Raw genomic sequence first — 18,933 nt, 5'->3', positions numbered from 1 at the left:
TATCTCTAATCATCACAGCATGTGCCATTTGGCTGAAAAAGTGAAGGCAGTTTAGTTTAGAGAGAGAAAACATTCAGGATGAAGAGGTCATGAGATTAACTGGAAAGGTATGAAGAAACAACATCAGATATGATGCAAAGCCTTGTTATGCCCATCAAGTTTAGACTAACCCGAAAAACAATGTGTAATAATTGAAAATTGTTCATCCTCTTTAAAAGTAAGTGCTTTCCAAATTCTTAAAATGTAATGATTATTGCATAAACTACAATCAATAGTTTAATGATTATTGCATAAACTCGATTATTACGTAATAGGAGTAAAAATAAATAAATTTATTTGAGAAATATTAAGAATGGGGCCACAGTTTGGGTTTTAGCAACTGACTGGAAAGTGATGCCATTCACACTGGACATGTTTAAATTTGAGATGCTAGTGGAACAACCATGTATAGACACCTACTCGGCAATCCTGCATATGATCTCAACATCAGGAGATGTGGGCTGATCACACAGAACTGAGAATAGCCAGCATTGCCACTGGGAGTAGCCATCACATACGTGGCAAAAAAGGCCATTGGCACAGATGTAATCACCCAGGCGGGATGTGTAAAATGGAAAGAGAGGGCAACCTAGAAGCAGGTAGTGAAGGGACAGTCAAAAGAAGCATTTAAGAAGGATAATTAGACAAAATGAACACAGGAAAGAAAGGAAATGGGCAGAATGGTATATAGAAGTGAGTGAAGACTAGCAGAGAATGGACAAAACTGTTAGATATGATAAAGAGAGGAAGTAAAATATTGAACACCTATTGGAATTAATAAGAAGAAAGCATTAATTACCTTAGCTAAATGAGGCAGTAGCATATTTTAGAGGACTTTGGTTATTGGTTATGTGTGTGGTAAGGAAGTTAAAAAGGCATTTTTCCAAAGTTAATCAGTGAATGAAAATAGGTAAGAAACTAGCTAGTAGTAGAAACACGGTTTCTGTTTTGTTTTGGTTTTTTGTTTGTTTGGTTTTGGTTTTTTGTTTTGTTTTGTTATTGAGACAGAGTCTCGCTCTGTCACCCAGGTTGGAGTGCAGTGGCGTGATCTCGGCTCTCACTGCAACCTCACCTCCTGGGTTCACGCCATTCTCCCGCCTCAGCCTCTGGAGTGGCTGGGACTACAGGCGCCCACCCCCACACCCGGCTAATTTTTTGTGTTTTTAGTAGAGACGGGGTTTCACCATGTTAGCCAGGATGGTTTCGATCTCCTGACCTCGTGATCTGCCCACCTCGGCCTCCCAAAGTGTTGGGATTACAGGCATGACCCACCACGCCCGGCCCATTTATGCATGTTTTTAAGAGAAAGAGCCAGCAGTGAGATCGGTATAAGATAGATTAACAGAACAAGAACCCTAAAAAGAATTGATAGAATGGCTCCAAGAGACCAAAGAAAGATTAGCTTCTATTTTAAAGGGAGGGAAAGAGAAAACAATGGGTGTGGATACAGGCAAGTCTATAGGTCTGGTGACAATAAATTTATATAATCATTGCTGGGCTTGAATCAATATACCCTGTTAAGCTTGAGGCACAGAGGTGGGAAAGCCAAAAGTTTAAAATAGCCTTTGGAGGGTAAAAGAGAAACTTATTCGAGAAACGCTAAAGAAAAAAAAAAAAAAAGGCAGCATTGAGGTCCCAGTGGACACTGGAGACCGTAAATTTATATTAAATCTGTATTTGTAGTTATGTGATTTTTCTTTAACAGGATTCAACTTATCAGATACAGTAATGAAGATAATAAGGAATTGGATTGATCCAGGTCTGAATTTTTGCCACAGAAGTGAAATGGATCAACAATATTCAGGAGAGGTGAGGATACTGGTAAGAGACGAGTGGTGTGGTTAAACTAGAAAACCTAACCCGGATAACAGAAAGGCGAATACAGAAGGGACCCTTACCTAGTGACTACATACCATCAAAACAATTTAAAACAGTATTTCATGAAGCCAACAAATATATCAAGAAGTGCTCAACATAACTAATCTTTAGAGAAATGCAAATCAAAACCACAGTGAGATACCATGACACACCAGTCAGAATGGCTATTATTAAAAAATCAAAAACAGCAGGTGCTGGTAAGTCTGTGGAGAAAAGGGAACACATACACAGTTGGTGGGAATGTGAATAAGTTCAGCCACTGTGGAAAGCACTTTGGAGATTTCTCAACAACTTAAAACAGAACTACCATTTGACCCAGCAACCCTATTACTGGGTATATACTCAAAGGAAAATAAATATTTCGTAGAAAATAAATCATTCTGCCAAAAATATATATGGACTCGTATGTTCCATCATTGAAGCACTATTCACAATGGCAGACATAGAGTCAACCTAGATACCCACCAGTGGTGGACTGGATAAAGAAAATGTGGTACATATACACTACGGAATACTATGCAGCCACGAAAAAAGAACAAGATTATGTCCTTTGCAGCAACAAGGATGCAGCTGGATGTCATCCAAAGCCAATTAACACAGAGACAGAAAATCAAATATGGCATGGTCTCACTTATAGATGGGATCTAAACATTGTGTACATATAGAAATAGAGATCAGAATGACAGACACTGGGCACTGGGGACTACTAGAGAGGGGAAGGGTGGGAGGTGGGTGAGGGCTGAAAACCCAGCAGGTACTATGCTCATTACCTGGGTGACGGGATCATCTGTACAACAAACCTCAACAATACACAATTTATCCATGTAATTAACCTGCACATGTACCCCCTAAACCTGAAATAAAAGTTCAAAAACATACCTGTGGTATTTAAATAGGTATTGTGTCTAAAAATGCATGCTATCTAAAAATGTAGTTTCATTGCACTGTGTAAGAATACGAGAGGTTTAAAATAGACACTCTAAAAGTTATAAGCCCTAATTTACATATATTCTCTATCCTTTCTCCACCTTCTATCTACCAAAAAAGCAAAACTGTAGGATCCTCTCATGTATCTGTTTCCAGCTCGCCTTCACAAAGTCTTCCTTTAATCTTGTGGAAATTATATCCATGATTGCCCCTTTCCCTCCACCGTTCACCCCAGGATTCAATTTACCCCACCTCAGGAGATGTTTAATTGAATCTGCTTTTCTCTAACACTAACATTTCCAATAATTTTTAATTAATATTCATTTATTTCCCTCCCTTATGAGTACTGCAAGAATATTGAATTTGTTTGTTTGTTTGTTTGTTTGTTTTTACTGCTAATGCATTGTATTTCAACTATATTATATGTTAAGCAGTTGGGTAGCCTGACTGGAACCCAGACACCACTCAGAAAAGTACCATTCATAAATACATAGAGAAATAGAGTACAAACTCCTATTTAAAATTTTTCAAATGATTTTTTAAAATATAACACAATTCAAAGTTGATTACTTTCTGTACATTTCCTAGAGTATTTGTAAAGAAAATATCCCAAGTGCTGAAGCAAACTTTATTACATATAAAAAATATGTAACCCACCTGGACTAAAATGAAAAAGAAAATTCAACTCTTAGAGAAGTAACTTTTCACAGTTATGCATTCACATACCTTTATACAAGCATTCTGAAAAATCTAGCATAATTTTGTGGCTAATGTACACATTTTTCCAAATGAGTGTTTGAAAAGGTAAAGAATCTACTACACTCTATTAAAAAAGACTTTAATACAACACAAGTTTATGTAAGTCATCTAGATAAGGCTATATTCCTTCAGTGAACATAATATGATAGTATGATAGTAATAACTGCCTCACATATTTGTTTATACAATAATAAACATGCAAAATGTGAAACAAAGTTGTCACTTTAAAACTGTCACTGTTGTCTGCTATATACACTTCATTAAAGGATTAACGAATAATATTTTTTAAAGAACATGAATTTCTACTGTTAATGAAGGCCAGATTCCTTTTCTCTTCATCTAATAAATTGTTTATTGCAGTGTTTCTCCAAGTGGAGTCTGTAGAGATATTCTCAGGGCCCATGAGTTCTCCGTGAGAATTTTTTAACGTTGTGTTTTCATTTTGATACAATTAAAAAACAATAGGCCGGGCGCAGTGGCTCATGCCTGTAATCCCAGCACTTTGGGAGGTCAGGGCGGGCAGATCAAGAGGTCAGGAGATCAAGACCATCCTGACCAGCATGGTGAAACCCTATCTCTACTAAAATACAAAAATTAGCGAGGTGTGTTGCTGTGCACTTGTAGTTCTAGCTACACTGGAGGCTGAGGAAGGAGAATTTCTTGAACCAGGAGGCGGAGGCTGCAGTCAGCCAAGATCATGCCACTGCACTCCAGCCTAGGTGGCAGAGCGAGACTCTGTCTCAAAATAATAACAACAACAACAACAATAATAATAATAATACAGCATACTCTGGATTATCTGAGCACTCATGCAATTTCACTGTGTTTGTTTTTGTAACCTCGTGCAGAATAAGTAAAGGTCAGATAAGGTTATAGCACATTGTATAATCAAAGGCTCTATGGAAGTTCAATTACTAATATGTGACAAGAGGATTGAGGCATCACAGGGAACATGTCACCAAACTCAAAGCCCCAGGGTCACAGCATCAAACACATTTTACAATCAGTCATTCAGCTCCAGCAAGCCAATGTCATTCATTATATTAAATTAATATTGTCATGTTGAGCTTGATTGGCTTTGTGGGTTTGTTCTTACCCTCCCTGTAACTCAGATTTGGCTTTATATATGTAGTAAGCTGTAAAACAGGAACATTAAGGCCTAGGCTTAATAATACACTAAAATAAAAATAATTTAAGTCAACACCAAAAGTGTGTAAAACTTTTTGTCTTTATAAAGCATTTATATGCCTCACTATTTCATGAAAAAAAAAAATGCCCAACTGGTTTCTTAGAGGCTTTTTCCTCTTAAAGAAAGACAAATATAAAAGATGCAAAAGATGTCAACAGGAATCCTGCTGCATTGTTTAGATCAATTCTGCTGTGATTATTTAATGAAAGTTCTAAAACAAACACCCCCAGCACTTCCACAGGCAGTACATAAAACATGACAACAATCCTGAGTACACCAACCACACTTCCCAGGATTGGGCAATGTTCCTGTTAACCTTTACAGTTTCATTGATCAATACAACCCAAAAGCCAATCAATATATGTGAAAGTCTCATAGAGAACTTGCTAAATATCCCAGGAATGGCACAAGGACATGAGATCATTGCAACAGCTGGGTCAGTTTTAACATCTACATCACTCAACCAAAGGAGCCCCGTACGCATTTAAAGAGAAGAAAAATTCACAATTACAGTGCATACACCAGTAACTAATAAACAAAACAAACATAGATCATCATATGTGCCAAGAATTTATGATAAATATCAAATTTCCCATAAAACCTATACATGATAAAGTTAACATTATTCAACTTTCTAATGGAAATGAAATGCTTTTAAATCAAGTATGGCATGAGAAAATGAACAATCAATATCTCCAAGGTCTCTAATCTTGATAATAATTCTACTGAATGCAACCTATATTGATTTATTCAAATTCATTTTACTTAACTATTACATATATCTACACAGTGCACAAACGTGAGCATAAAACTTCCAAATGAATTAAAATATTCAGTGGCATCATTTTTCATAGCTACATATTTATCTATTTCAAAAAATCTTATATGAAAAATACTTTATCTTATATACTCAAAATGTGTTTCTAATATATTAATTTGCATCACTTTAGCCACTCAGTATCCTCAATTTATGTTAGTTAGCTTTATACTCTACTTGTTATGAAAATTGTGCCTGGTAAAATGATTTTGTAGTTTCATGTGTTAATTTTTAAAGGCCAGAAACAGAAAGTTGTTGATGCATGTAGCTGTCTTTACATTGCTGTATAACAGGTACAGGTGTTCATCGTGACCAACTCTCCTCACTTCCACTTGTAAGGATATTTTTTTTTCTTCTTCTATTCTCTTCCTACTAAACTTTGACTACCTGTCTCCTTCCTTTATTCTCCAATGATCTTTCTATATTGTTTCCTACTTAATTCGTCTTCTTGCCCTAGAACTTAAGACAACAAAAGCAGTCGGTTTTGTTCTCGGGGTGCACATTTTCATTATTAACTATGTCAAATCCACCTCGTGGATAAATCTTCTGCAGACCTTCAGGGGACACTTGTAGAAGGGTCACCTATGGGTGGGGCACACAATTCTATTTTTATTACATGACCTAGCTTCTACATCACCTCCACAGTGAAGCCTTCTCTGAACTGCTGTGGCCAGGTTGGTCCCTTCTCCATGCTGCAAACGCACAAAGCTTTGTTGTTACATGATCACACTACATTCAGTAGCTTTTGTGTATTTCTCACTGGGCAAACTATAAACTCCTGAAATTCTGGAATCATGTTTTAATTCATCTGTGTGGCCCCACTGCCTAATTCAATAAATAATACACAATAAGCATTCAGTATGTGTCTGAGGAATACATCACTGATGCCTTTGCTCTTAATCTCTAGCGTGCCACCTATGAGACTTCAATTTCAGCTATTATTTATTTCCCTGGACTTACAATGTATTGACTTTAACAGGTTACAATTATTTATGTGTAAGATCTGATATTCATTTTGCCTATGAAATAAAACAGTACTTGTGGCAGGAACTCCTAACTCCCCATCAAGATGCCTCCACCTACCCTACTTTTTCCAGCCTTCCTGGCAGCCAATAGCCAAATGGGATGTGTGTGGAAGGCATATATGATATTTCTCTGTGTGGATATTAAATACCATGTCCGTTCCTCTGTATCCTCCTCCACCTTCCCAAGAGTTGGGACATACATGTCTTTGCCTCAGCTTCAATGATGCAGATGAAGGCAATGAGCTGGAAGATGAAGGTTCAATAAGACTTAATAATCTCGGGTCATGCCAAGCTAAACCTCATAATCTTTAGATTATTACAAAAGAGAAATACATTATTTTAAAAAATTAAGCCACTATATTACTGCACATCTTTATTTTAGTAGTTTAGCCTTTGACCTAACATTTACAAATTTGGGTGGGAGGGGGGATAGTGTATCACTTATTAAGTAAAGGTTTAATTATGAAAATCATCCTTAAAGTGTATGTGTGTATGTGAAAGAAAGAGAACTAAAGTACTTACAACAGATAATCTTCTTTTCCCAGAATTCTACTTGAAAATTATACAGAAACAATTTCTTAGAATGCTCACAAAATACCTGAAAATATGGGGACGAAGCAGGGCATTTACAGGTAACTGCTGTATAATTGGTTCAACCAGACTTCTTTCAAACACACTGGATGTAGCCAGGGATCCAAGACCAGGCACATAGGCAGAATAGCTTCCAGAATCTCACAGCACAGACTGTATCTACCCTATCCCTTAATTTCCCACATGTAAGTAAATACTGCTGTTCTTAGAGGATTTATGTTATGGGGTGCTGATTCATTCGTCATCTCCCTGTTTCCAATCTTACCCACTACAGTCTCTTCATCTTCAGAGATGCTAAAGTGATTTCTTTCACAATATGGAGCTTCCCATCATCCTTGAAATCAGATACAGTCTTGACCATGGCCTGCAAGGTTCTATATGATCTGACTCCTGGATACTCACCTAACATCACTTTCCAGCATTCCCTTCTCATGAGGTCTGAGTCCTCATGGCTTTTCCAATGGTCTAAATCTATTCTTGCTTCAGAGCCCTGTCTAATATAATTTTCACTCAAATATTCACATAGTTCCTATCTCACTCTTTATTTGGGTCTATGCTCAAATATCATTTCATAAGTGACAAGTACTTTCGCTGACAAGCCTATCTCAAATGGCAGGCGAAGTCCCTCTCTGGTCTTTTATTGATCTTCTCTCATACCTATTTATATTGTATTATATTTTTATTCGTAGTACATACTCCCAACTAGAATGCAATTTCCTTAAAGATTATCTTATTTACTACTGAAGCCCATGGTGTCTCTAGTAGTGTCAAATATATAATATGTGTTCCACAAGCATGTTTTCAATAAATAAATTTCACACCATGATCATTCTAGTTCAAGAAAATAAATTCAAAGCAGATGGCCTACAGATTTTCAGGTAACTTTCTAAAAGGCCAGGGTTTAGTCACCCTGAAGAAGTGAGGTAAATGTTTTAATCAGGGCTTTAAATGAGACAGGACACAGACCTTCAAAGTCAGAAAATGAACTAAAATGAGAAAGATTCTCATTCTGTTTAAAAATAAAAATTCTTAATATATAAAAACAAAAATCACAATGTGATGGCAAGTGATATTTTTTGGAAATAATCATTTATCTTAGATAATGATTAGATTTTACTTTCTTATAAATGAATTATTAAATGTTTATTCACAAACTTATTCACTACATAATATGACTCCATGTACTATGAGGCCTACATTAGCTACTGTGTAGGTTAAAATGTGAATAAAATATTATCCTTATCTCAAGGAGCTTTTTCTCTGGTAGAAAGATCACATAGGTACACGAATAACTGGATTAAAAAGCAAAAATGAACCAGTACATTAGGAGAAGGTGTAAGCAAAGTGCTCTGGACTTCAGAGTGGTAAAACGGTTTCTGACATCGGGGGAAGTGAAACGAAGTGAGTTTACACTTCCAACAGCGGTCTTGATTTCATGGACAATATAATTTCTAAAGATCTGGCTGAGAATATTCAAGGGGTTGGTTGTATTGTTGCTCTTTTGGATTGAGTTTGAAACAGTCTTTAACCACTTATAATTGTGAATAAATGGGGAAAATAGGAAATACTAAATAGTTGCTTCATCATTTAATAATTCCCTATATTTTCTATTAAAATTTGTCTAGTGCTTATCTTCTTTATATTGAATCCTCTCGAAATCTAACCTAAATTTTACTAAGTTGTAAAGTGCCTTTAAACAAAGTTCCAGTTACAATTTTGATAAAAATTTAAGTCAGTATTTAGCATATACTCATCTATTTAAAATGAAATACAAGCCTTTCTGCTTGTGTACATATTGTACATTATATGTACACAAGCATTATACCATATATACATTATACATGCATTATACAACATAGCTCACAAAAAAATACGGTTGGACCACTTAAAATTTTAAGACCACTTAAAATCAATGTAACTGGAGCCTTTTAACATTAATAAATGCATTAACACAGCATAATCTTCTGTAGATCCTTAAACACTAGCACTGGTGCTTCCTGTTGCATAATATTCTACTGGCGAGCTTTCATTTCCAAATTTGCTTTCAAGGAATGGCCAGTAGAGACTGAGAGAGTGTAGATCTTAATATTAATTATTTTCAAAACAGGGGCAAATGTCTTCTCAACTTTAGATTCCTAAAATCGTTTAACTCACCAACAGTTCACTAAAGAACCTTTATTATTTTTCTTAAGGTTTTCTAATATTGGTGAGGTCTTCTCTTTAATTTTGAGAATATCTCTCTCTAAAACTTCAAAACATGGCATGCTAATAATCCAATAAAAAAATTAATGGACAAAAGATATTAATGGCACTTCAGAAAAGAGTATCAGCATTTAGTCGGGTGTGGTGGCTCACACCTATAATTCTAACACTTTGCGAGGCTGAGATGGGAGGATTGCTCGAGCCCAGGAGTTTGAGACCAGCCTGGGATATAGCGAGATACCATCTCTGCAAACATAAAATAAAACAAAATAAAAGACAAATGACCATCAGGCACCAGATAAGAAGTTCAACTTTATTTGTCACTAGGGAAAAAAATAAATAAATCACAATGCAATACCACTATGCATTCACTAGAAGGGCAAAATTCGAAAGATCTGGAATTGTCAACACTAAATGTTTACAGCTGGCATTCTCATAAACTGCAGACAGGAATATAAATTAGTGCAACCACTCTGGAAAATTGTTTGGCACTATCTACTAATGTCCAACATGGGAATACCCTATGAACAATTCATCTCATTCCTAAGCTCATCCCCAATAAAATGCATAAATATTGCCAACAAAATTTGTGTACAAACATATTTATAGCAACATTATTTGTAATAACCCCAAACCAGATATTACCCAAATAAGCAAACTATAACCTCTTGCAATGAAATGAGTGAAACTCATCAACAGAAAGTTGAGTGAAAAAAATCCAGACACAAAAGAGTACATGGTATTACTCAATTTGTATAAAGCTCAAAAGCAGGTAAACCTTTAGATGTCTGAATAGCAATCATGTGGGGGCTGAGTAAGAAATGACTAAACGGAGGCATAACATGGGCTTCTGGGGGCCTGGAAATATTCTGTTTCCTTGCCTGCTTACATGGAATTATTCTGTTTGTGAAAATCTAACAAAATTTATTCTTGTGATCTGTTCTCCTATCTGAATATATATTATATATCAATAAAAGTTCAAAAATTGCATGCCAGGAAAAGAAATGCATGAACAACTATAACTTCTATCTCATACTAGCATCATTCCCCTATTTACCAAGCATGGAAAAGGTAATTTAACTTACAGAGACACACTTTTTAGTGGCACTGACTATAATACAAATGAAGTTTTCATTATTTAGGAAATTTAAGGAAAGGAAACAGATAATACAAGCCACCGCATCTTTTCCCCTGAGCAAAGACAATCACTGACAGGGCTGAATTTCTGCAAGTCCTGGATTTTGTGTCTTAAGTGTTTGCTTAAGGAAATACTGATATGACAGATGAAAAAATGTCAGATTATCTTACTCTGACATATGTCTGGGTAGATGGAATACATACTTTGAAGAAAATATCCTACAGGGCAGGGGTTGGAAGGAAGAATTCTCATGGGACACGGTCCTTGATTTCAGAATACTTTTCTCCTCTAAATTATTTGACCTTTATAATTACAATTACTGCCATAATTATGTTTAAAAAAATTACCTTTAGTTAAGATAATAGGCATTTGCTGTTTGAATTAAATCAGGAAAATTTAACACACAATTGGTTTTATCAATTTTCCCAGTATATATGTATTCATGAAAATTGCTCAAATGCCCTTCAGGGATCACGTTCTTATTTAGTGAATAAATACATAAAAATACATAATTGTTGAAATTTAAAAAAAAAAAAACAGAGCACACTTGCCACACACAGAAGTAAATTCAAAATAAAATTAGTGATGGTGAAAATAAATATAAGGATACTTTAAAATGACTAGAAGTATATATATAAGAAATACATACACATATAAATACACTCTCACACATACCTTTTATTTCACTGAGGCTTAATATAATGACTAACTTGAAAAGAGCTAACAAGAGCCAGGATACAATAAAAACATACATGTCTTCTAGAATGCAGATCTTCTGAGTTATAACTATGGGAAATCCAAGGAGGATATATTCATCTTGAATTACCAAGCTGAATGTAAATAAATTAAAATCCTTCACAGATAGAATTGGAGTTTACTTCGAAAGATAATCCAATTCCATTACTGATACAATTTAAATCTAAGACATTCCTACAGTAAAAGAAGCTAGAGTCATTGAGAAATTTCAAAAAGTATTTCATTCATTTATTCTTTCATTGACTCATGCATCATTCAACAACTATTCACTACATGCAAGGCACAGTTCTGCAAACAAATACAAAGTCACTGCCCTCACGGAACTTACACTCTAGAAGAGAAAATGACACTAAAAAAGACAGAATAATAAAATGTAAGGAATGATACTGAATAATAAATACTAAATTAAAAAGAAAGTGAAGGCTGGGCGCGGTGGCTCAAGCCTGTAATCCCAGCACTTTGGGAGGCCGAGATGGGCGGATCACGAGGTCAGGAGATCAAGACCATCCTGGCTAACACGGTGAAACCCCATCTCTACTAAAAAATGCAAAAAACTAGCCGGGCGAGGTGGTGGGTGCCTGTAGTCCCAGCTACTCGGGAGGCTGAGGCAGGAGAATGGTGTAAACCCGGGAGGTGGAGCTTGCAGTGAGCTGAGATCCGGCCACTGCACTTCAGCCTGGGCTACAGAGTGAGACTCTGTCTCAAAAAAAAAAAAAAAAAAAAAAAAAAAAAGAAAGTGAAAAAATGAATTTATGAAGTAGTGTGTATTTCGTGTGCTCAGAAAACATCTCACTGAGAACATAACATTCAGGTAACATGGACCATAAGATATCTGGAGGAAAAATTATTTCAAGTGGCGGGTAGGCAATCGGGATAACTTTAGGCATTAACTCTTCCAGAAATCTCCCTAGACTCTATTTACCTCTGACTGAGTTGACTGCCTTCACATGTGTTCCTACAGAATATAACATTAACCCCTATTATGATCCTTATTCGGTTATATTGAAATTGCTTGTTTACATGTTTTCTTATCTCCTTGACAATAAGAAATGGGTTCATTTACTTTGTATCTCTTATTCCTATCAGGGTTTGGCATACAATACAAATATTTGTTGAATGAATGATGGATCTTAAACTAGGTCCAAATCTCTGTACAAAGACCTTAATAAAGGATTATTTTTAAGTATTTTCAGATCTATAGAAAAAATGATAGTTGTGGAAAACCTCTGCTTCTCGATCATTCTGTAAAATTTTCAGATCTTTCATGTTACCAAGACAAAGTAGCCTGTCTTGTTGGCTCATTAATTAAATAAGAAATACAAACTAATTTAATCAAGTATTATCTAGCCAGAAACTTCCAGTAGAAATGAAACATGGGAGATTAAAACAAGTAACGTACAAAGGCACTTCTTTTTGTTTGTTCTCAATGGAATTATCCATTAAATCTTTTCTTTCTCTGTCTTTTCTACTTAATAAAATAAAGGCCACAGGGAATCAGAAGCAAGTAATCAAAGTAGCACACAATGCTTCTCTCTTTCCTAACAGTTCTTTCTTTAGTACTTTAGAGAAGAAGAGCCTGGGGAATCAGAGCTGTCAGCAGGTGAGAGAAACAGTCCTTTCAGCTACTTTGATGTCAGGCTAAACTGAAACCAGGGAACCAGCACAAACACAGAAAGGGTTTGAAAAATGAGTTAGCAGGAAAGCTTCTAAGCAAAACATATGCGTATAATTGTCATATACACTTATGTAATTAATTAATTGAAAACCAACAACAGAAAATGAGAATGAAAGCAACTCTTCTTATTTTAGGTTTCTCTAAAGCTTTTTTCTTGACTCTGATGTTTGATTATGTATCAAATTCAAAATGTGGATATAGGTAATATTTTTACAATATGTAAGTAAACTTACATTTTGGTATACATTTGTATACCAATAAGAATTTGCCAGTGTTTTCATGAGAGTGCAGCAATATGCCAGAATCACAGGCACAATTTTTAATCATAGACTAAACCTCTTCTAAGCTGAAAACGCAATCCTAAAACAAAACATAGATTATAGTAGGTTTTCAGGAAATCGACGTTATCTCTTATAATAGAAAGCAACCTCATAAGAATAACAAGCTCATTTGGTAACAGAGTGCCTTTCTAACTCACCCCCAATGTGAGAGCTGTTTCTGTATACTTAATCCCAAAAATATAGTTTTCAGTTACAGACCAATAAAAAATACCAAACGATGTATTTGCAGCATTATTTTGTTTTTTTTTTTTCTGTCTTGAGCTGCCCAGCATTTGAACCCCATTCTTAGTAGACTGAAATTCCAACCTTGTTTGCATCCTAGAGGGAGAGAGGGCCCCAGTTCCTACTATTAAATCAAAAGAGGACAAGATATTTCTTCCCCACTGCCTGGTTGTTTAGGCAAGTCACCTAAGTTTGGCCAAGTAGGTGCTGTATGGTAGACGCCTCGACAGCAATGACTTGACTTGACCATACCCTGAGAAAGACCCTGTATGACAGGCACACCTGAATATGTGTTCAGATTGCTGAGCTAGGGAATACAAATCCAGGAGTGGCCAATCCACACATCCATTCCTTATATCTGAGGAATATGTCAGCCCTATCCAGTCTGGGATCGAAGCCTTTTGATTTAGGATAAATGGAAGTTGCCAGGTGGAGACTGTTAGGGGGATGGTGCTAAGTGAAGATGCTATAGAAACTGCATGCTTTTTGCAAGTCGTGCGGTTCTCCTGCCCAGCCTGCCACCAGTGGACTCTCCCCAGTATGTAAGGCCCCAGTAAAACCCCATGACTTGTATGGGGCTCTGGGTCTCTTCTTTGGCCTCTTGAACTTGGTGCCATCCCCACTGGAGTCAATAGGGGTTCAGCACAACCGATGTTCCTACTCTGTCTTTCAATCTAGAAGATTGACTCAAGGCAGCGAGCCTAGTTACTGGACAGTTTGTGGGTTCTTCCTAACTCCTCACTTCTGCTCTTTCTCCCTTAGGGTTTACTATTTTTCTAAGCCTGGCTCTTCAGTCTTCCCTTTTCATAAGGTCTTTCTTTAATGTTTAAATCAGCTGAGGTTGGAATTTGTTGCTACAACCAGGCTGACACCCAGTCTAAGCAAATCGGTCTAACTCTTCTCTCTTGTTTGCAACAACTCAGTACTGGAAAGGTGATTATTTAATCTGAGTTGCCTTTCTTGAAATTTCTTACAAGGCAAAATAAGAACTTGCTGATGAAAAAGAATATAATTTCAAAGAGTCAGGGAGAGTTGATGAAACTTTCTAAAAATGGAATGGAACCCTTAAATGGGTTCAAAAAGCAAAAGGAGAGAATGCAATTTTAAAAGACTTCATGTCAAAGCAAATGCCTCCAAAGCCTGGCATGACAGACTCTGCTCAACTTCTGTTTCTCAACCAGTGGCAATCTTACCACTCAGCAGACATTAGCAATGTGTGCAGACATCGCAACTCGGGGAAGTGGGGGTGTGTTATCAGCATCTGTTAGGTGGAGGCAGGGATGCTGCAATGTGTGCAGACATCGCAACTCGGGGAGGTGGGGGTGTGTTATCAGCATCTGTTAGGTGGAGGCAGGGATGCTGCTAAATATCGTGCCACATAGATGGCAGCACCCACAACAAAATATCATCTGATCCAAAATATCAATAGTGCCAAAGTTGAGAAATCTGCCTTACACCATTACCTCTCTTTAAATCATTTTTCGTAAATATTCCACAGAATTTGAGTAACTTTCCCATAGTCCATTTGGGAAAAGTATTTCCCAAATACTTTTTATAATTACTTCTGAGACCCTATTTCTACCCTAATGTTAATAAAAGAGAAAAATCTCCTAACTCATCACTTAATATCATGATCCACCTAAGAACTACACAGATGGGAAAGAACTCAAAAGAGCAAATAAGCCAAAGGAATTAACATGTTCAAAGAGCTACAAAGGCCCAGGAGTGTCTAAGGGAATAACAAGACATCCAGGGCAAAAGAAAGGGTTGTGTGCATTGTCAAGAATTTTGGAAAATGAAGCTTAGAAGGAATGCTATGACCAGATTCCAAAATGTCTTAGACACCACAGCAATCTAGATTTTACTCTCTGAATAACAGCATTTTTTAAGAAATAGATTTTTAAATGGCGTAGAGAAATATGTTGTTTCTTAGGAAAAACACACTGGTGATCATCTAACATGAGCAGAGCCTGGTGACAGGGAAGGCAGTTGGAAGACTGTTTCAATAGTACAAGATCTGGGGAGCAGCCAAAGGTGATGGTAATGTGGATGAAGAGCAAAGACCAGAGGAAGATTGACACATATTCTCAGGATTTGTCACCCTCTCCCTGTAAAATGAGCATCATTTAGCACGGTGAAACATAAATTGAAGGCTATAAAAACTGTCTACATGAGTTAACACACCTGTATTCATTTCCAATGTGTATCAAAAGAAAAACATGGCAGCATATTTCAATGCATTAGAGAACTGAAGGCTCTACAATGAGAATGTATGCTATTTAAGTAATTTCTATATGACTTCCTATATATATATATAAATTTTATGATATTACCTGCTCCAGAACTTCTTTATAGGTGAAGGTTGCTTTAGTGTTTGTAACAGGACTGTCATAGATGATAGCAATCTTATCCCCTTTACCGTTTTCAATATGACGATCAATGGCATTGTAACAAATGTTAAGCATTCCTTCCACAAACCTGAAAAATAATTGAAAAGTAAAAGTGAATGATTGTTTTAAAAATATATTGTCACTTAACAAAGTTATTATATTTCTAGTTTGATAGAGCTGGCCTTAAAACAATGTTTCCTAGTGCATTCTATGACAAGTAATGGTAACTGTAAACTAAATATTTAAGATGGTACACAGTGTACTTTTTTATTTTAATAAACATGTATTTATTTTGATGTGCACTAAAAAAAGTACATACCTCACAATTCCAGCTGGCAACTTTGCGGATTTTATTGCTTAGGATAAAACTAGAGTATAAAGCACCAAAATCAGGCTTTATACATAGATGAAATAAACTGTATGTAAGTGCAGTGCAGAGGCATCAGGGATTGTGAAAGGGCAAATGGCAGATGTGTAACTGAAGTTTTGGTACCCGCTGCAAATAGAAAAACTTACTGAAAAATTCTATTCTGCTTTGAAATATCTATATGTATTTTTTATTTCAGTTAAATGTGATGTCTTCAATTTCACAAAGAATATATAAGCTCTTTTCTGCATGTTTGAAATGCATCATAATTTGAATAAAGAAGGGACATGCATATAAAATATTTATTTTTAAAAACCTTTGCAATTCAGTGCTTTTCATTTCTTAATTGATCAATGTTTTCCTTTGAAAACACAGAAATCATGTAGATACATGGAATAACTTTTTAAGGAACTGTAACTCATTTTCCAAAAGAAAAGGCTTTACATATACCACATTTTTAGTAAAATGGGAATTAGAATAAAATATACAAGTATAGTAATGGTCCATTTCTTTCAATGTCAGACTACCAAATATAGTAACAATGCAAAATAACAGGAAAATATATTGAAGCAAGTAAAAAAGCTCTTGCTAAATAGCTGAATATCACTTTCAGGTATTCACTCAAAGAGCCCTGTGTGAAATGAAGCTTTGGATTAAAAGCAGCTATAGATACCGTGGCAGCATTAAAAAATAACAGCCACAGAGGCCAGGTACAGTGGCTCACACCTGTAATCCCAGTCCATGGGGTTGGGGACCCTGCTCTAGATGACACTCGAAACCCGTTGTTCTACTCTGTTTCATTTCCACTCATGCAACTTCACAACTCCAGCTGTACTGATTACAAAGTTTGCAGTTCCTTGAATTCAGTCAGCTTCCACTTCTGTGGCTGTCCTTCATTTTACCACCACCCTCCCCAAGTAGTTCTTAAGCCCTGTGTACCTGTGTACGTATCTCCACCATAGCACCTATCACATAGCTTAACTTAGAACATTGCTCCACTCAGATATTTCCTTCATTACACTGTAATCTACCTGAATGCAGAGAAAATGTCATATTCTTCTTAAAGAGTCTTAAAGACTACAAGAAGAATATGACACTCTTTTAGATCCTATCAGAATATATACAGCACTTGCCATGTATTAGTCATTCAATATTTGTTTGATGAATGAATGAATGAGAATATAAGTAAACTTTCAAGAAGCATAGGATTTAGAACCCGGATAGGGTAACTAGGGAAGTTTTTACTCTCCATTTTAAAGTCAAGAGAATAGAGATAAGAATCATACCCAGGGTACATGGTTAGGAATTGGAGAAAGCCATACCTGGAAACCAAGTCTAGATGTCTAAACTGGTGTATAGTTGGCAACATTATATTCACTCATTCACTTATAGATGATTTTATATTTTTCTCTGCTCCAGTTCATTGCTTCTTTTCTCTGTCACCTGCATTCTGCTGTTGAGTCCATCTCTGAGTTTCCATTTTCATTATTGTATTTTTAAGTCCTAAAATTTCCATTTGGTTATTTTTTATATATTTCACTTCTTTGCTGACGATTTCTACTTATTTATGGAAACTTTCTAAAAAAATTGTTTTTGGTGTGTTCATAATTTTTCATTGAAGCACTTTTATGATGGCTGTTTTAAAATACTTGTCAGGTAATTCCAAACTCTGTATCATCTAAGTGCTGGCACCCACTGATTGTTTTTCTTATTCAGAGTGAAATGTTCCTGATTCTTGCATAACACATAATTTTTGGATCTTTGTATAATGAGTAAATCATATCTAGACACCGCAGGTCTTATATTACAAGACTCTGCAGATTATTAAATAATCTGATTTAACATACGCTCTTTGGGTGATGGTTATGCTGAAAGCCCGGACTTCACCAATAAGCAATATATGCATGTCACAAAGCTGTACTTGCACCCTCTAAATCTATAAAAATAAAAATTAAAAAATAAACAAAAATAATAATCTGATTTAAATCTTCTGTTTTACCAGGTCTTCTCTGACACTGTACTGGTGGGCAGGGAGCCACCTCATTACTACCAGGCACAGGTGTAAGTCCGAATTAATCTCCAGGTTTCCTTGACACCACTTCAGTGGGGGATGGCTCATGAATGATGGGTCATGGTAATAATTCAGGCTCCCAAGAGCTTTTTACAACACCATCCTAGGTGAATGGAGAAGGGCACTTTGTGACTGCTCCCCCATACCCTTCATGTCCTCCCACGTGGCTGGGTGGGAGGACCTCCTTACCTTCTTACCGTAGCCAGAATGAAAGTTTCAGCTCCCCACATAAACTAATCTGACCCCACCAAGGGAGGAGTCAATGTTTGGGGCACCTTGGTACGCCCTGGCAAGAGCAGAAGTCTAGACTCTCCACCAGGTCTTTACTGGTAAGGATGAAATTGAGGCCACAGTATTTTTCTAGAGTGTTTGGCTGGATTAGGACAGCACTCACCTAAAAGTTTTCTGTCTTGCTATGCTGTCTCTTTCTTGGTTCTGTAACCAGGGAGAGAAAGTTTTTATTGGGGCTTTTTAAAATCTGTTCCTATTGGTGCTTCTGGGTTGCCAGCTTCTTAAAAACCCAGTGTGGGTTACAAAAAGAAAGAA

The 18,933-nt window shown here is 36.3% G+C and overlaps 1 protein-coding gene across 1 annotated transcript in view; it reads right to left on the bottom strand.

The window, feature by feature from the left end:
* The window catches only part of ACSS3 (acyl-CoA synthetase short chain family member 3), a 181,992-nt gene that overhangs the window by 136,307 nt on the left and 26,752 nt on the right, over positions 1-18,933 (bottom strand). The window contains exon 2 of the mRNA XM_008004125.3: positions 15,893-16,037. Coding sequence (XP_008002316.2) covers positions 15,893-16,037 — 145 coding nt within the window. The remainder of the gene's footprint in view (positions 1-15,892; positions 16,038-18,933) is intronic.

This window comes from Chlorocebus sabaeus, chromosome 11, assembly GCF_047675955.1.
Source record: "Chlorocebus sabaeus isolate Y175 chromosome 11, mChlSab1.0.hap1, whole genome shotgun sequence".
Lineage (NCBI taxonomy): Eukaryota > Metazoa > Chordata > Mammalia > Primates > Cercopithecidae > Chlorocebus > Chlorocebus sabaeus.
This window is presented reverse-complemented; position numbering and strand designations above follow the sequence as displayed.